The 19,178-nt window shown below is 44.7% G+C and overlaps 2 protein-coding genes across 2 annotated transcripts in view; both read left to right on the top strand.

The window, feature by feature from the left end:
* The window catches only part of LOC133969173 (FRAS1-related extracellular matrix protein 2-like), a 56,276-nt gene extending 43,978 nt beyond the window's left edge, over nucleotides 1-12,298 (top strand). Inside the window, exons 12-24 of the mRNA XM_062405464.1 lie at nucleotides 973-1,103; nucleotides 1,530-1,688; nucleotides 2,813-3,116; nucleotides 4,012-4,143; nucleotides 4,489-4,820; nucleotides 7,816-8,008; nucleotides 8,096-8,221; nucleotides 8,325-8,452; nucleotides 8,543-8,677; nucleotides 8,788-8,914; nucleotides 9,299-9,486; nucleotides 9,580-9,726; nucleotides 9,827-12,298. Of these exons, the coding sequence (XP_062261448.1) occupies nucleotides 973-1,103; nucleotides 1,530-1,688; nucleotides 2,813-3,116; nucleotides 4,012-4,143; nucleotides 4,489-4,820; nucleotides 7,816-8,008; nucleotides 8,096-8,221; nucleotides 8,325-8,452; nucleotides 8,543-8,677; nucleotides 8,788-8,914; nucleotides 9,299-9,486; nucleotides 9,580-9,726; nucleotides 9,827-10,366 (2,642 nt within the window). The 3' untranslated portion in view covers nucleotides 10,367-12,298. The remainder of the gene's footprint in view (nucleotides 1-972; nucleotides 1,104-1,529; nucleotides 1,689-2,812; nucleotides 3,117-4,011; nucleotides 4,144-4,488; nucleotides 4,821-7,815; nucleotides 8,009-8,095; nucleotides 8,222-8,324; nucleotides 8,453-8,542; nucleotides 8,678-8,787; nucleotides 8,915-9,298; nucleotides 9,487-9,579; nucleotides 9,727-9,826) is intronic.
* Nucleotides 12,299-12,807: 509 nt separating this feature from the next.
* On the top strand, nucleotides 12,808-18,949 carry trim47 (tripartite motif containing 47). Its single transcript, XM_062405694.1, has 8 exons — nucleotides 12,808-13,018; nucleotides 13,678-13,889; nucleotides 15,830-15,875; nucleotides 15,990-16,085; nucleotides 16,312-16,536; nucleotides 16,883-16,905; nucleotides 16,993-17,114; nucleotides 17,232-18,949. The coding sequence occupies exons 1-8, from the start codon at nucleotides 12,839-12,841 to the stop codon at nucleotides 17,759-17,761; spliced, it is 1,434 nt and encodes a 477-aa protein (XP_062261678.1). The 5' UTR covers nucleotides 12,808-12,838; the 3' UTR covers nucleotides 17,762-18,949.
* The last annotated feature ends 229 nt before the right edge of the window (nucleotides 18,950-19,178 follow it).

Here is a 19,178-nt window from a genome sequence, read left to right as displayed (position 1 = left end):
TCCTCCTTCATCTTCTGCCTCTTCCTCCTCCTTCATCTTCTTCCTCCTCTTTATCTTCTCCTCATCTTCTCCTCTTCCATTACTTCTCCTTCTTCTATGTCTTCCTTTCCTTCTCCTTATCCTCCTCCTTCATCAACTTGGTATTTTTCCTCCTCTTTGTCATATTCTTAGTTTTCTTCTTCCTCCTCCTCCCTAATCTTCTTCTTCCTCATCTTTCTCTTCCTTATCTTCTTCCTCTTCTTCTTCCTCCTCCTCCTCCTTCTTCTTCCCTTCATTCTTCCTTCTTCCTCCTATAGCTCATATGAGACATTTTGACTTGTGTGAAACAAGACTCCCCACAGGAATATTGAACTAATGAAATTGGTCATGGCATTTTATTTGGGCAGGGGTCACTGATTTGTAATTTCATCCTTATGGGGGGGGGGACTATTTCCCCAAATGTCCAGTGGAGGTTCATCTAATTTTTTGATTGATTTATTCCTCAGTCTTCCTGCTCTGTCAGCAGACTGAAATCTTCCTCTCTCCGCTCGGCTTTTAGTGCACTGAACCTTTCTTGGCTTAATCAAGGCCTGAAATATTTATGTGAATACATTCAGTCTATTCAAATCATACCTGACTACCCGCTGCTCAAACACTGCAAATCTCCCTGCAGTTTTGAATCATTCAGCTTTGAATATCTAATTTTTGCACAATATTTCTCCGGTGCAGCACATTTCAGATGCAAAGCTCTATTACTTATGTCGTAAGGAGACGGATCACCTTTGGCCCCATAGAAACCTGCAAAGAGATATATTACTCTGAGGCAATAAAATATAAATTAGTCTAATCTGTGAATACTTTTTCTAGAAAGCAAAACTTTTGGTTTAATCTGACTTTATTATCATCTCAAAAAGTATATTTCTTTGCCTTATAATGTGTTGTATATACATCTAATAATTTCCCCTCTATCCCTGTGTGTCTTTGTGTGTCCAGACATTGAGTTCCGACAGGGAGACAAGGAGCATGTGGTGGAGGTGGAGGTGCTGTTCGACGGCATCAGAGAGATGAGGGAAGCCTTCACTCTCCACCTGAAGCCTGATGAGAACATGGTGGCTGAAACTCAGGTCAGGATGTGTTCATAAATAACCATCACACGGCAGTCACACCAAATCCAAACAGACAGTGATGGAATTTCAGCTTGATGAAAAATGAAAGAGATAAAAGAGAAAACCGTCACTTTTTCTTCTTTTGATCTGACTCACATTTATCCGGGTCGTTCCCACCGAAATCACGGATCTCTTTTTACAAGGTTATCCCAGCCCAGACAACAACAGCACTTATTGTAGTTGTAGCTGAAAGAGTCATGAAAACATTGCACAATGAATAATAGATCGCACAAGGAAAGAAGAACAGAAAGCAGGAGAGAAGAGGCAAAGAGGAAAGAGAGAAACCATGAATCAACCACGACTGAAGGATTGTAAATCTTGAATGTTATTCCCGATGTCTGTATCGGTTAGTTCTCATTAAATCTCCTTTTTTCTCTCGCTCAGGTTACTAAAGTCATCGTGTACATCGAGGAGACCAACAGCATGGCTGACGTCACCTTCCCCTCCTTGCCTCATGTGGTGTCTCTCCTCCATTACGACCACGTCGCCAGGACACCAGACAACCTCCGCCCACCAGCCGGCTACCCTGTCATCTGTGTGACAGTGAGTCAAGCTGACAGAACAATGTTCAGGAACACAAGCCGCTCTTATGACATCTTGAATTAGGGCGGATGGCGGAGCACAGTCTCACAGCACCATGCTTCTTGATTTGAAACATAGACTGTATGTAAAGATGGATGACACATGTCTTCTTCCTGCTGTTTTACCCGTGTGTGATAACATCATCCCAACATGACAGGAACCATTATTATTTTTATATATTATATTCATACAACTTTCCACCAGAGGCCGGTTGAGATGATTTAACTTGACTTTTGGAAAAGTGTTGTGTTGTCCATCTTTATACAGTCTATAAAAAGATGGAGATTTGACCTCTGGTTGGACCAGGGTCTGTCTGTGTGAGGGTTTGCATGTTCTCCTTAGTTCTCCTCCCAAAGCACAAAGACATGCATACTGGGGTTAGGTTACCTGGAGACTCTAAATTACCTATAGATCTGAATGTGAGAGCCCCCCCCCCCCACACACACACACACACACTCAATGTCAGCTGGAATTGGCTCCAACCTGCAGGACCTCATCAGGACCCTCATCCTCTGAGATTTGGGGGCGGGGGGCTCAAAGTTAAAGTGTCCTTCCACTGTTTGCCAGTCAGGCCTTGAAAGGCACATTACACAGTTTAGTAGGCCAGGGCGTCAGGGCTTTTACTCACAGGAGATCACTTCCACTCTTGAACACAGGCTCAGGGAGACACTTTTCCTGATGTGTTAAGTAATTTGCTTCTCGGGTGAATGCTGTGTGAGTGTGTGTGTGTGTGTGTGTGTGTGTGTGTGTGTGTGTGTGTGTGTGTGTGTGTGAGTGTGTGTGTGTGTGTGTGTGTGTTGGGGCCAGATGTGTAGGAGGTTCCCCCACAAAGACAAAGCGAAGTACTCTTATCAAAATCAGAGTGTTGAGTGCTGCACGATTAGGCGCCGTGTCAACAGGAAGTCAAACACACAAACACGCAAACACAACTCACTGAAACATTTCGCTCTCCATGGAAACAGTCACTCATTTGTATTTGCCTCCTCTCTTTCCTCTTTCTCCTCCGGCATCTGCTGTATCTTCCCCATCTCTCCACCCCCCCCCCCCCCCGCTACCTGCTTCCATGTTCCTTATCCGCTGTCCAGGCGTGCAACACCAAGTACCCAGACTACGACAAGACGGGCTCGATCTGCGTCAGCGAGCACATCAACAACACCTTGACCCGCTACCGCTGGCTCATCAGCGCCCCGGCCGGCCCGGACGGCGTCACCAGCCCCATGAGGGAGGTGGACTTCGACACCTTCTTCACCTCCTCCAAGATGATCACGCTGGACTCGGTCTACTTCCAGGCAGGCTCCCGGGTCCAGTGCGCTGCCAGGGCTGTGAATTCGAATGGGGACGAAGGTTTGGAGCTCAGCAGCCCCATCGTCGCTGTCAGCCAGGAGGAAGGTGAGGACGGTGCAATAAGCATTTGCTCTGTGTTTCCAGTTGTGTTTCCATCTTTCGAGAGAGGGAATTCAACAGGGATATGGAATCAATCAACAGAGCTTTTGTTGTCGTAGCATTGTGAATGTTCAGGAATAACACATGTGAAGAAAGACTCCTGAAAACATACAAGATATAAAAGAAATATATATATTTTAAATGAAGATTTTAAAGGTGGTACGTCTGAATTTAGGTGGAGACAAGTTCATATCCTCACTGAAAAAATACCCCATGAAAAGCTAAATAGCAATCCAAATGGACTTGACTTAAGTACATACAGTAAGTATTAGAAAAACTTGAGTATCTATCGTCATTACTCTGGTTTTTAATAACTTCTTAGTCTTTTTAACTGAGCTCCAGTTCAGCTTCACTAGAAAGAACAATATTTCAGTACTGTACTCGAGTAAAAGTGACCGTTTATGAAACTATAGGGGGATGAATACACGGTAGAAGAGGCAGACACCATTTGCTTTGCCTGTAGTAAACCATAATGCTGCTACAAGCTAAGAGGTATGTGTGTATGTGGGGGGGTCATAGCTCTCAGACTTCTCAAATGCGGCCGTTGCTATGCTATTACTTATGCTCCGCTCCCTCTACCCACAAAACCTGAAAGCAACTCTCTCTCTCTCTCTCTCTCTCTCTCTCTCTCTCTCTCTCTCTCTCTCTGGGTGGTAGCAAGGTATTCTTAGAAATATGGAAATTGCTACCTGACTCAGTATTGTATCACGCAGGTTATGAGAAATGTTTTTTTTCTAGTATGATCTACTGTTTAGTCAAATAACTACACATTGGATCTATCAGCTCTAATCATGGCCGCTCAGTTTGACCTTGTCTCCTCGTCTCCCCTGTCAAACTAAAGGAATGTGTCAACCACGTAAGATGGGGACCGTTGGCGCCGAGCCCTTCTCCGCCAAGCTGCGCTACACGGGCACGGACGACCCGCAGCACCCCAACCTCATCAAAGTGACTGTCACCATGCCTCACATCGATGGTAGGTGGTAGCTGGAGGCAGGACGGGTACCACGGATGAGGTGTGATGCAGTGTGTGTGTGTAATGTTCACGTCTGGGGATCCTCAGGAGCGCGACAGCCAGAATATAGATCTCCCTGGTTTTGTCGAACCCTCGGCTTGGAAAGCCTCCAGCACCTCCCAGCTACTTAACATTCCCTTCTTGATTTTTAATCAGTTTGCATCGGCCTTGTCTCCACCAGGTTTCCTTCCTCCTTGCTCCCCTGCTTCTTGTTTTTCATTCCAATCTCCAAGTTTCTGAAATGACCATTTTGCATCAAAGGTATTCGGGGTGCTCGGTATCACCTCCCCTCTCTCTGTCTCGCAGGCATGCTTCCGGTCATCTCCACCCGGCCGCTCATGAACTTTGACCTGACCCTCAGCCCCGACGGAACTCGGGTCGGCAACCACCGCTGCTCCAACCTGCTCGACCACGGCGAGGTCACCACCGGCCACGGCTTCATCACCGCCTCCACGGGCAGCCCCGAGAGCATGGGAGACATGGCGCCCTACCAGTTCAGCGGCGCCCTGCGGGGGAACGGCACGCTGCGCTTCTACAGGAACCTCAACCTGGAGGCCTGTCTGTGGGAGTTCACCAGCTACTACCACATGTCCGAGCTGCTCACCGACTGCGGAGGCACCATAGGGACTGATGGACAGGTGTGTGTGTGTGTGGGGGGGAGGTTTCTGTGCCCATAGGTCCACAATGCATGAATTCCAATCAGGGGTTTGTATGTGCATCTGCTAGACTGTTAGTCTTTGTGTGTGTGTGTGTGTGTGTGTGTGTGTGTGTGCGTGCGTCCACCTGTGCATGTGACGCTCTGTATGCTCAGTTTATTTGCAGCCTCTCTGAGTGAGAGGGGCGCACAGACAGAACGGCACCACGTCTGTTTGCCTGTGTCTTGCTCAGTGAATGTGTTCCAGCTCTGCAGTCCATCATGGGATTGGCAACTCTTAGCTTAGATATGCACGCTCAGACAAAGCGTTGCCAGCCTGCCAGTCTGTTCCATGATCCTCACACCACTGCTCCCAACATGAGGCATTAAAGTTCACCCTCACAGGAAATCTATGAAATCATGAAAGGAACTACTTATTAGGAGAATTATATCCTAAGCGCACCAACATCCTGTCGACTGTTACCATCCGGCAGCTCACTGGTTTGACAGTGGAGCTCTTTCCCGGAGAAGTCAGACATCGCTGTTACGTGTCGGTGTTATTGTCAGCTGTCAGTTTGACGCTAACAAACTTCCAGTAGCTTTTTCCGTTGTTGCACTCTGCCGTTGTTGCATCATTGCAGCAGATGGTGCAATTGTTGTGTTGTTGTTTTTTTGGTGTACTCAGTTTTCCGAGCTGCAGTGTTCTTCTCCTGCTTCTTGTTGTTGTTGTTGTGCAATAGGAAACAGACCCCTGCTCACTGGCTCATGTCCTGCTGCTCTTTTGTGTTCTCTCGGTCTTTGATCTGCGAGCTTCATGGCACTGATCAGACTGCTGAGTGTGTGCACGTGTGTGCGTGTGTAGTTGTGTGTGTCAGAGAGAGAGACAGCAATAGGGAACAAATAAGAAATTAATTTACTTGTCCCCAGTCACAGCGACAGAACAGCTTGCACACAAGATGCCAGTCATCCACGAGACCCCGAGTCCCCTTCGTTAAGGGAGATCACTGTCACACTGTCACTTGGGTTACGTTGTCTTTTTTTTAACAAGTGTCAGAAGGGGGGGGGTGGCAGTCACAACCTTGCAGCTCCACCAGGGTGCACAAATCAGAGAGTGCAGGAGGAGTTGGATAATGAGTTTCCCTCTGAAGAACCTAAAGAAGAAGCTAATGTTCAAACTGGAATGAAGCTCAGCAGAGAGCAAACCACCCGTTGTGTTCATTAGGACACGGATTTAAAGCCACACATTGATGACAGTTACAGGTTTCTGGGCCCATATGTGGCTGACACAAGCCTCCCCCCTTATCAAACCACATTGGAATCCCTTACACACACTCATGGAACTTATCAGTCCCCCCTCATCAAGATCAATAAGTAATTTTTAGCGAAATCAAAGATAATTTGGTAAAAGTGCCCATCCCACAATGTTAAAGAACGTGAAAATAGAAACCTGGATGAGAATTTGAACCAAAATTGATTGTGTTATTTCCTGCCCACACCCTTCCATCAAGTTCTGTGGTAATCCCACCTGTGGTTTTTGAATAATCTTTTTTCTACGATCAAAAAGCAAATCTTTTTTTTCTTTTTTACTATAATAAGCTGGATCTGTGAGTTACTCCTTTATTTATATGAGAGCTTTGGAAGTGGGGAGTTGTTTCTCATCGTCCTGGGTTGCATTTTTATAAAATTGTCAAGTAAAGATGACGATATTTCCTGGCAAGATGAACTGCTGCAATATGCATCCCTTCTCTTCCAGTCAGTATAAAGTTATTCTTAAAATCGTTTTCAAAATGGAATGATGGCTTTTTCAGACCTGAGCACTGAAGTAATTTGTCTCGGATGGGTTACAGTCACTTAAATTATAATTTGGCTCCTGAGTCAGCGATTCCACAATTTACAATTCTCCGGTGCTTTGGGTGGATTGGGTAATATATTACAGGTCTTTTGTGCAGATTCCCTCTGTTCTCAAAGATATTATATCAGACTCTCGATGCAGGGAAACTTTTTGATGGTTGGATAATTCTGGAATGTAGAGAAATGATGGGGAATGGATGGAGAAAGGGGGGGGGAAATCCTGTTTGCACTTTCTTTTACTGAAATCATCTGAAAATTGAGACTTACTTGTCTTCAGACTCAAAATAAGAATTTAAATCACTTAAAATATATTTAATCTCTGACCTTCTTTTGTCTTTGTCAAACTTCTGTGGACACAATACCATTAGTGAACAGAGACACCTTGAGGCTGACTTGTGTAAATACATCTACAATGTCATGATGCCCCCCCCCCACCCGAGATGATTGAGATCTCAAAGTGTGTGTACTCACAATTATATTTAATAGATTGTGCTTAAATATTGGAGAACCTGAATTTACAACTTTTTTATTAATTAAAACTTTAAACCGTTTTAAAGGTCTCGCTATTTATTATATATTATACCTAACTGCAAAACAGAAAAATGTTAAAATACAGGAATAGGTACACAAATAATTATGGTGATAATAACAACAGAGATAAAAGAACAACACTAGCTGGGACTCTGAAGGAAGGATGTTTTGAGACCTAAAAGAAGACACCTTCTCAGACAGACTTATTTCCTCAGGCAGTTTGTTCCAGAGCCTTGATGGCAAACACCGCCCCCACCAGAAGTTTTTAAATGTCAAACTTTAAACTAATATAGAAAAAGAATAACACAAGCCCATGTGACGGTGGTTCTTCGTGTGCAGCGCTGAAAGACTTCGTTGAGTAGGAGTGAAAGAGTTCAAGCACCTTGTGGAGGAGAACAGTGGGATCACCTCTTACATCTTCTCACTGCTGTTTATAGCTGATCGACCTACATTAGGTGGATAATGCAACTGTTGTGATACATCACTACTAAATATATCTGGTTTATTGCTTCTACTACAATATCTAGTAAAGAAAAAGTGTGTTGTTACCCCCTAAAACGTTATGGGCATCCAATAGACTTGTTCTTCACTCGTCTCTGCTGGAAACATCTGTGCAGGTGCTGAACCTGGTCCAGTCCTACGTGACCCTGCGTGTGCCTCTCTACGTGTCCTACGTGTTCCACTCGCCCGTGGGAACCGGCGGCTGGCAGCACTTCGACCTGCAGTCCGAGCTGCGTCTCACGTTTGTGTACGACACAGCCATTCTGTGGAAGGACGGCATCGGCAGCCCCCCGCAGGCCGATCTGCAGGGTAAGTATCTCAGGATTGTGGGGAAACTTTAGTAACTATCTCTGGAAAACAGCTTCTGTAGAAACCTGTGTGTTTGCATGTGTCCAGGTGCGTTGTACCCGACCAGCATGCGGATCAATGAGCAGGGGCGTTTGGTGGTAAACTTCCGCACCAAGGCTCGTTTCAGGGGTCTGTTTGTGGAGTCTCACTCTGGAGGCCGGATCAAAAGAGCTGGTGAGACTGAACACGCAGACAAATGATCAGTTTCATTGATTTTCACATTTTTAAAGAATCAGTCGTTATGAACTTCTCATCCTCTCGATGTCTGTTACCAAAGGAACCTCCACGTCCTCCATGGTGATGAGTATGGACCACCCCGGCCTGACCTTCAACCTCACATTAGTGAGGAGTGAGCCCACCTACAACCAGCCCGTCCAGCAGTGGACCTTCACATCAGACTTTGCTGTAAGGCTGCATTAACTATTTATCTGTGCGCTGTGTAAACACCTGGACAGAGACAGTCTCATGATTGTGTGTCTTCTCTGCCTCCCACAGGTGAGAGATTACTCCGGGACCTTCACGGTGAAGCTGATCCCCTGTACCACAGCACAGAACATGGAGTACACTGTTCCACCGGTTTGCAGTCCCAGAGAACCCGTCACCTTTGACCTCGACATCAGGTTCCAGCAAGTAAGACAGAGTGTTTGTTTTTTTTTTTCGCTCTCCCTGCGTCACCAGTTGTGTCTCTCTTTAGTCACAATGCTATCCCTCTCTAACCGTGTCTGCCCCCCCACCCCCAGGTGAGCGACCCGGTTGCAGTAGAATTCAGTTTGAACACTCAGTTGTTCCTGTTGTCCAAGAGGAGTCTGTGGCTCTCCGATGGCTCCACAGGTTTCGGTCAGGAGAGTGACGTGGCCTTTTCCGAGGGTAAGTGTCCTCTGACAAGTTTAAAAACCTAATCACCTGTACTGTGATCATTTCAGGGAGATTAACAAAGAACTAATCTAGATGTTTTTGTCCCATTATCTACCTTACATCACTTTCTGAAGCTGATAAGTTTATGTTTACAGTGACCATTATATCAGCTGACATTACACAACTGAAATCAGGTCTGAAAGCATCACATTTTACTGGAAGACCACATATACATTTAAATCGTCATCTTTGAAAGGATTAAATTAATTTGGCCATTTTAGCTTCATCCCAACATATTAGATGATAAAAGAACAGGAGGAAAATGAATCAAAAAATCTACATTTTAATGATATGGACATGAGTTGGCAGTTAAATGTGACTGATGCTTTGTGTCAGGTGATACGGTCTACGGCCGTGTGATGGTGGACCCCGTGCAGAACCTGGGAGACTCTTTCTTCTGCAGCATAGAGAAGGTTTTCCTCTGCACCGGTGCTGATGGATACGTCCCAAAGTACAATCCCACCAAGTTTGAATTTGGCTGCCTGGCTGACTCTCCGTCACTGCTTTATAGATTCAAGATTCTTGTGAGTATTTTAGAAAAGTATCAGAGTACCGAGAGAAATTAAACATTTCAAACCATAAATAATTTCTATCCTGAATCTAACACCCGTCACCAGGACAAGGCTCAGCCGGAGACTCAGGCCCGAGTGTTTGGTGACGTGAGTTTTAACGCTGCGCTGGCAGTGGACGATCCGTCGGCCTTGTCCCTCGTCAGGCAGCCGGGGTCTGACGGCTTCAGACTGGACTCCACAGCCATGTTTCAGGTATCCTATATCTTTTTATTCCTCATAAACAAGTACTTCAGATAGCAGGGACTGCTCTAGTTTGGTGAACTGAAGCCTGATGATTTTGTGTGCTCCTCAGGTCGCCGCAGGCCGCGAGTGGTACATCCACACCATCTACACAGTGCGATCCAAAGAGAGCGCCAACAGAGGGATCGGGAAGCGCAGCCTCGAGTACCACTCCATGGTTTCCTCCAGCAGCGACCTGACCTCGAGGGTCAAAGGTCACCGCTCCAGGAGGTCAGCCGGCGATGAGGTCCCGGAGGTCGCCGAGGATATCGGAGCTGATGACAACCGCGGCACCAACATCATGCACATGGCTTTGGACCGCACCAAGCGGCGGGCGGCGGGGCTGAGCGAGATGTTCGCCAACGGGCTGGAACCCAGTGAGCTGAACTCAGAGGAGGAAGAGGAGGGTCTGGTGACGGTGGTGGGGGCGCTGGTGGGCGTGCTGCTGACGGCACTCGTCGTGGTCAGCGTCGTACTCGTGCTGCGATCCAGACAGAAGGACGTGAAGGAGGGATGGAGGGAGGGGGTGCAGGAGGTGGTGAAGGGGTCGGTGAGCACGGAGCCCATGTTGGTGGTGAGGATGCAGGACTGCCACAACAGCTCAGAGGTCTGAGCGCCTGATATGAGGATGGACAGATGGACAAAAGGGACGAGGGAGCTTTTATAAAAACTTTGGGATTTTCTTTTCTTTTCATTTTTTTAATTGATATACAATTTCTTTCATAACACCAAAAATCTGAGAGTGATCATATGCGTTATTTGGTGTGAGTGTGCGCGTGCCTGCTAGTGGGGGGGGGGGTTTCTACAGTATATTGGTTCCCTTATGCACCTTGATTCCAGCACAGAAACCAGTCCCACACACTTTACTTCACATTCCAACTCGTACTTGTAGTGGAAGCGTGGGGTTTCCATTCCCTCTCCAACCGGCTTTGAGGTGTCAAAGTGCCTGAAGCAGCCAAGTCCCTTCAGGACGGTGTGAGTCACAGAGAGCAGCTCGTGTCACACAGCCACAGATGTGACGTGGCAGGTGATTCCTGGGTGAATGTCACAGAGGGATGTGAACGCTCACACTGAGAGGAGAACTGTAAGAAGAGCATTCAGACGCTATCGACCTGAAACCTTCTGTGCAACTCTTTAAAACATCAGTGCAAAACCAGGGCCTTGTTAAAACAGTGCAAACAATAAACTGGATTTCTTCACATATTTGTGTAGCATTTTAAAATTGCATTGTGGATGCAAACGTCCAGTATTTACACAATTATCTCCCATCACTGTCCTCTTAATTAATTCAAATTCATCCATGCAAGGATTGTATTAGTTGAAAGACAAAGATCGGACTGATAAGAATTATTCAACCTATATATTTGGCTCCAGATTTATTTAAAACCATTCTGCATAAGTAGATTAATCTTCATCCCGGGCTGAACTGTGCCTTTAGGCCTCATATTCGTTATAGACGTTCACGCTGGATTACACAATGTGTTACAAAAAAAAATAAACACAATCTGTGAAGGAAACCTGCATGACTCTCATATCAGTCGACTGGAGACGAAAACCACTGCTGTCAGAATTTAACCAGCTGAATATTTGATTCATCCACCATGTGTACTGTTCATTTGTGTTCCCATAAAATGAGGAAATTTCTTCTTGAGATGTGTCAACCAGCTCTGTAGCTGCTGAGTTGGGTTCTTTACACTTTGTTTTTCCTCATGTTGTGTGTCTTTTGTAAGATAATCTTATCAAACACTGGTTAAGACACACACATGTAAGACACTCATCTCAGGAGTTCAGTACTTTTCAGAGAATGGACTGTGTGTTCTCTGTGGAGCTGCTCTTAAGTGTGATGCTGTGAACAAGCAACTACTGAATTCACTTGCAACGATTTGACCCTGAAACTATGTTCCTGTGCTTTATTTCTGTCACTCGTGCTGTGTGGGTGATCACCGTTCTGACTCACGTTTGTTCGAACAAAGGATGCAAACAAAAAACAGCTTCTTTACAGATCAGTGGGTCGCCATGAGAAATGTTACATTTAGGGCATTTCATATAATCTGCTCTCTCCTTATTTTCATCAACGTCACTGGTGAAATTTCCGTCTTGTTGAAAAACCTGTGTCTTACTCTGCTTCGGATATACGACAAGCTGAGATCAGTGTTCCTAAATATCTGTCTTGGTGTTGTGAGTCATGACCGTGTACTTGTTTCCAATGTTCATCAGGGTTGTGTGATGTGATGAGCCTCATCTGTGGTGTGAATCAGTGTGAGGGGTGTACGGGTGTGTATACAGCGTGTGTACTGTGTGGAAAACTTCATGTGAATCCTTATTATTTTCACCCTGATGAATTTTAGAAATGAAACCATATCTGACATCAAATGCACTTTTTATGAGCCACATCCCTCACACATGCCAATCCAAGCTATGCAATGTAATGTATAACCCACAGCCAGTTATCCCCATGTATATGACAACCTTAGCACAAACAGTCAAACTTGATAATCACTTTGTGTCTTTTTATGAATGGGTTTTTATGTACATGTATTTAAGAATAAACAGTGATGCTTACTGGTAGGGATTTGTTGATTTCATTGAGTGAAGACCTGGAATATGAAAATTAATTTGTACGATTGTCCTTCTTTGAGGCTGGAGATCAGAATCAGGATTGTGTTTATTGTTGAGTAGATTTTTAACACACAAGGATTTTGCTTTGTTGTTTGGTGCATATTAAGGAGAAAAACAGGGGGAAATAAAAAGCTAATTAAGAAGCAATTAGTCCTGTAGATTGAGGAGAGAGAGGAAGACAGGAACTGAAAGTACAAGAGCAATACCTGAAAAAGTTATAGTTATATTAAGTTATTTATCTTTGAAAACTGTCCCGATGTCTTTACTGATAAATAAACATCGATATAGAAGTTATTTGTTATGGGCTCGAACCCCCAAAATGTGATGGTATCGCCCGCAGAGCAGGAGGGAGAACGTGCCGACTCTGATTGGCTTGAGAGGGGAGATGACGTAGCACAAATGTGGCCGCTGCCCTTCTTCCGCCCTCACTTCCTGCACGCTGTGTCGCTGCTGCAGGTCCGTGAACATGGCGTCCGCTGGAGCCGCAGACGACTGGAAGAAGGAGCTCACATGTGCTATCTGTCTGGATTATTTCAAGGACCCCGTCATCCTGAAGTGCGGCCACAGCTTCTGTCGCTTCTGCATCTGCATGCACTGGGACGAGAATGGCTCGGACTACGGCTACCAGTGCCCCCAGTGCCGAACGGTGCGTTGGTGCACGTCCGCTGCTGGTTTGCGTCACTCAGTGTGTTGCTGCCGTTAATAGACATTATTGATATTATTCATATATCAACTGATTTGAAGTAGCTGAGTCTTGTGTGATGATATTAGCCAACAAGTTGATTGTGTAGCCACTGCTGCTAGCTGACGTTAGCTAGCTAAAATGTTAGCAGCAGGTAAAAAAAAAACTCCATTGCTTGGCAGGTGGTCAATTGACAACAATTAAAAACAATAAAGGTAAAGTACAGGACAGGGAGACATTTCCATGCGAAGGGGACAAGACACGTGAGTTGTACAAAAACGTGTGTAGCGTATCTGGATTGTTTGTAGCCGCTGCTGCTAGCTGACGTTAGCTAGCTAGAATGTAACATCAGTTAAAAATCGTTTATTTTGTGGACGTGTAACAGCGAGAGTAGTAATATATGGAAGTACAGCTATTTTCCGGGCTAGGGACAAGTGACACGGGTGTAACCCATCTGAATGGGATTGTTTGTAGCTACTGCTGCTAGCTCCCGTTAGCTAGCTACAATGCTGCACCATATACAACAGTAGCTGTGTGTTTTGTCTGATACAAGAGAGTTGTTGTATTGTACAATAAACACACGCTGAAAAAAACTACAAAGACGTTTCTCTTTTTCCTGTCAGGTGTTCAACAAGAGGACGTTCACCAAGAACTACCTGGTGCAGAACCTGGTGGCCAAACTGGACGATCTGGAGTGTTTGGGCTCCAGCTCTTCGCCCCCCCAGCCTGTCAAAGTAGACGGGAAGTGTGAGCAACACGGAGAAGAGCTGAAACTCTACTGCCAGACTGACAAAAGGCTGATCTGTGTTGTGTGCCGGGAATCCAGAGCACACAGGTTGGTTCGTGTATTCACGTTTTTTATATAGGGATACGACTGACATGTTGGTTTACTCTGAAAATACTTATTTCTCGCTTGCACGTGCATGTAGGACAAGATTCATTGTTGTGAACAATCACTAGTGACTGACTGCTCAAGTTGTCATCGACATGAGTCTGCACCGACGCCTTAACCAATAACTTGCAAAAAGTAGTGGCAAACATTCATTACATCTTTGCAAACCTGAAAGAAACTCCCTCGTAATCCAAATCCCCAAATCAGAGTTTAATTTGTTCCATTAAAAAGACGACAAATCCTCATTTGTTTGTTAATGAAACAAGTCTTTCTTTATCAAAATAGTTATTGAATCAACTGAATGATTCATCTACAAATTGTTCAAATTCCAGAACTGTAATAGAACATTACAGTTAAGTTCCCACATCGGTGTACAAAAGGATTATGGGGACATGGACATTTTTAATTGACCAAGACATAATATAGTCCCTGAATTGGTACTATTCAGACTTTCTTGACTTAATATTTAATCTTTGTTTATACATTTTTGCAGCAGCTGTCATTGTTACTCCTCTTGTTTATTCAGTTAAAATCTCTCCCTCACCCTCTCGGGTGTAGTTCCTAAAATGTGCCTATTGTTGTTCTGTCTCCGTTTTGAATTTGTAGTCAAATATTAAACTTTGCTTAGCTGGCCTAAAACTTGTCTCTGTCTAATCTGGTCAAAGATAGCCCAGTGTTTTCTGTTTCATATTTTTTGCCATTGATGCCAAATACTTGTGGCACAATATCACAATGTCTCTGCTGGCCCCTAAACCTCAACCGTTATTCACATTGTGCCCTCAGTTTGTTATCCTTTCTAATGTTCCAGTGTGAAGTTGTAAGACTGTATAAACCTTATCACTAAGAATTTCCCGAAGGCAGGAGTTTGAGGAATGTCTTTGTGAAATCTGAGTCCAGCTGGCAGTCCCTATTCGCAGTTGCCATGGCAATCAAGGCCGTAGCACAGACTTTAATCGTAAAAGATTTGATAAACAGCCTCCGAGTGTGTAAACAGAAAACTGGTGCCTGTCAGGGTCACAGGAGACGAGGTCGTCTTTTTTATTCTTTTCTCTAAGTTCTCCCCAAACAAATCTTTAATCTACTTTAACATGCACCTTTCTAAACCCCGGTTGTTCTCAATAATATGTTTTAACTGTGTTAGGATTGTGGAAATCAGACATCTGGATTTTTAACAGTGAAACGAGCTGATCTCAAATCAAAGCTCCTGGCAAGGGCGTTTTTATCTGTTCTGGGTTCTCGGTTTAAGAATGAGTTTCTGAGAGCTTTTGAAATAAGAGGTCTGAGGCTCTGGAACTCTGCCTTAGGAAAAATGACAGGCTGAGTCAGTATCTTCCTTTTTTAAATCAAAGCTTAAACATACTTTTATTATATAACAGTCCCTGATTTTACCTTATTGTAGTTATTACTGTATTAGGTCATGCTAAAAACTGCTCCGACACATGAAGTGTTTTTATTTTTTTATAAATTTTATATTTTAGGCACTCTGTATCTATGTTTAAAGAAGTGCTATATAAATGGCTATTATTGTGTGTTTTCATGTTAAGGATTTGATAAACAACAGAATCTTCACTCGTTTATGTTTGGGTTTTGTTTTCCTACTCAAACAGACAATCTCCCTATTTGGACTGGTACATTTTGTATGGGTGTAAATACGCAAAGGACCATGACCTTCAGCCTACACCAGGAATGTAGGAATGCAGAGGCAGTGAAGAAGAAGACTAAACACACATTTTTTTTATAAAGACTGAAATGCTGTTTGGACTGGGGTTTTTTTTGCACCTCGAGCACAGATGCTGAATGTAAACATGACCTCACTCAAGCTGAAGCATTGTGAGTGTGACACGCTGCTCTGGAAACTAACTAGTTCTCCTGTTTGGTTTCAGACACCATGAGGTGGCACCGGTGCCAGAAGTTGCCAATGATATGAGGGTGAGTTGGCAAAGAGATCAGACTGTTCTTCAGTCCATCTAACATCTATTCAAAAACTGATTCATAATTTTCTTACATAAGGTACATGTGTGTTGATGTAATGTTTTATTGCAGATGGACTTGAAGCAGAAGCTAATTGAGCTGAACTGGGAGAAGTCTGCGTGTTTGGACATTACAACGGCTGAAACGCTAAACAAAGATGAAGCAGTGGTAAGGGATGGACCTTTTTTTTTGGAACTTAACTTTTACCCTCTGGAAGTCTTCAGTTTGACCAGTTTAATTCAAGTAGACTTAAATTCAAAGACCAATCAATCATCGAGGCTTGATTTATTTGTCATCATGAAGTGTTCTTCACAAATAGTTGTTGTGTATATGTACATGCACACCACTTGTCATCAAATCCTTTATGCTGATCTGTTGAACCTCTGTTCGAAAGGTCAACAAACGGAGAATCAAGGAGAAGATAGAGGCGGACATCGGTGCCATGGTCCAGTTCTTGCTGAGTGAGCGAGACTCCCTGCTCGAGGGCCTGGAGATCCAGGCAGAGGACACCGTGTCACTGTTGGATGAAAACCTGGAGATGCTGGAGAAGGAAGGTGCAGCTTTGGACAAAGTCATAGCTGATATCCACAGTCACATCGGTGGGAAGACGAGCTTTGAGGTCAGTGCGACTTACACCCACTCTCTCTTCCTTTAACTCCTTAAGTTACTGAAGATTGTCAGTCGTCAAGGTCAGGGTTTCTTCAGAAGTTATGAGTGTATGTAAGCAACTGGACTTGCTTGAGACATTTCACCTTTCATCCAAGAGGCTTCTTCAGTTCTGACTGACTCCCCCCGCTCACACCACTTTTGTCTGCACATGAAACGTCTGCTATCGATTTCTCTGTCAAAATTCACCAACCAATAGAAAGCCAGTTGTAGTGATGAGGAATGGAATAGCCCCGCCCTTGTTTGGTTTCTTTAGCTGTAGGTTCTGTCCTAATCAAAATGTCTCTTTCTTCCAACAGAGTCTTGCTGAGACATGGAAAGAGTAAGTGACTAAACAAGTACTTGAACCTATGAAATCTCTCCTGTTTGTTTGGTAACACATTTGTTTTGTCACCGCCTCCCTTCCCAGAGTCGTCCACCGCGAGCCCTTCCCCACCCCCGAGGTTCTGGGTTTGAATACTGGATATCCAAAATACTCGGGACCCATCCAGCTTATCTTGTGGAAGAAGATGATGCACGTGCTGCACACCAGTGAGTCTCCTCTGCACACTGGAGCAGATACTGGGCACAGTGAAGATGCTCCATTAGACGGAAATTTATACGCAAGTTATGTGTAGTTAACTCCTGAACTCTTCTGTGTCTCTGTAGTGCCTCAGAACCTGACCCTGGACCCCGACACCGCCCACCCCTACCTGTTCATCTCAGACTTCGACACCAAGGTGGAGGAGGGCCACGTGCGTAACCAGGACCCGGAGATGCCCAGCCGCTTCAGCCGATTCTGTGGCGTGCTGGCCATAGCCCAGTACTCCAGTGGCCAGCACTACTGGGAGGTGGATGTGAGGGACAAAGGCGTGTGGTACCTGGGAGTCACCACTCAGAGCAGCAACAGGAAGGGCTTCGTCAACCTCACGCCCTCCGCAGGATACTGGAGCCTGTGTCTGCAGGACCGGCTGTACGCCAACGACGAGGACGGACGCATCCCGGTGGCCGACCACTGGGACTCCCCCCGGGTCGGCGTCTTTCTAGACTACGACAAAGGACGCCTCAGCTTCTACGACGGCGTCACCATGAAGAAACTCTACATGTTTGACACCTGCTTTGATGAAGCGGTCAGCCCGTTCTTCAGCCCAGGGAAAAACGATCCAGGCAGCCGGCTGCAGATATGCCACTATTACTGAACGAGCTGCAGTGAGGCTGTTAAATGAATTGTGTAAGCGTCAACTTGTGTACGCCTGTGATTCCAGATGTGCTGTTGGCTAGGAGTGAAGGTTTAGACACACACACACTGTAGGCTCATAGCCTGACTACTGTGGCCGGGTGTCACCAGACCTACTGTGTCTGCTGGGAACCAGATAACCGACGGCTCTGATCCTGTTCACAACCGCGATGCTCCACCACTGTACATAAACCTTTTGGTTGGACCGGGTCAGTGCCCCAGCCGTGTTGGTTAGTCCTATAAGGAAACATGGCCGCGTTATCACATTGATACTTGTCGACAGTTGCGACTCCCTCGTTAGTTCCAGCCTGAAGTCGGTGCTGACTGCCTTCACGTCTCAGTGTCTGGATTCAGTCACGTTCTCTGACCTCGTTTGACCTCCAGGAACTATTGGCTCAGGTTGTTTTGTGGATTTTAACACCAGTGCAGATTTTATCTTTTAAAACTTTACTTGTCATGATTTTTTTTTTTTTTTAATGCTCTGTACATTCTGTACTTCTTGGGACTGTTGCGATTTCCTCTGTTTATTGTTCTGGGTCACATTTTTGTGAGCAGTTATACAAACGAGACAAGTGGCTTTGTTTGAGATTTAAAACTGGGTCAGTTCAATAGTGAGCAAGTGCAAAGCAAAAATGTTCAAATATTGTAGTGACCAGTTATTAATGTAGTTCAGCTCCATACGCCCGATCATGTTTCTGTGGTTGAACCCGTAGATGTGTTTTACTGTATAAAGACATTCCATCACCTCCAAGAGCCAAAACAGTGTTTATTTTAGATTCTGTTATATAATCCTGCTTCACTTGTTTTGACGATTTGGCCATTTTATTCAAATTGAATGTAAAATACCTGTAACTTGACAGTTGTACAAATATTTGTCATTTCTTCTGAAATGTACGATTTTACTTATTTATTTTCTTGTGCAGTTTGCCAATGTTTTTATTGCGAGGCAAAGTAGAAACATTTACGAGGGTCAGTGATAATATTTGAGAAGACGTACAATCAATCTCAAGACGCTTTTATTTTTTGTATGTTTTGCCTATGATGGTGTATTTCATTTCATACCTGTGCATACTTTTGGTTGCTTTTCTCATCCATGTGTACAGGAAGCAGTTTGAGATGTTCGATAAGCGACATAAAAATGATATTGTTATTCCTGTTTTGGGACGTTTCTTGCTTTTAATAGGCTTCATTTATCATTAACGATGGTTTTAAAAGACAAAAGCAGTTAATTTTTTTTATCTGCTCGACCGTTTCCCTCTCAAATTGTGTTCTTGTGCTTTACACTTGAAGTTCCTGGGGAAGGCTCCTGTGATTACATCATAAATCTGCAAGAAATGCTGAGTGACTGCAGTGGCCAGACAGCTGTCGGGTTGTGGTTT

The sequence above is a fragment of the Platichthys flesus genome, chromosome 15 (assembly GCF_949316205.1).
Source record: "Platichthys flesus chromosome 15, fPlaFle2.1, whole genome shotgun sequence".
Taxonomy (NCBI): Eukaryota; Metazoa; Chordata; class Actinopteri; order Pleuronectiformes; family Pleuronectidae; genus Platichthys; species Platichthys flesus.
Note: the sequence above shows the minus strand (reverse complement) of the source record. Positions and strands in the feature narration are given on the sequence as shown.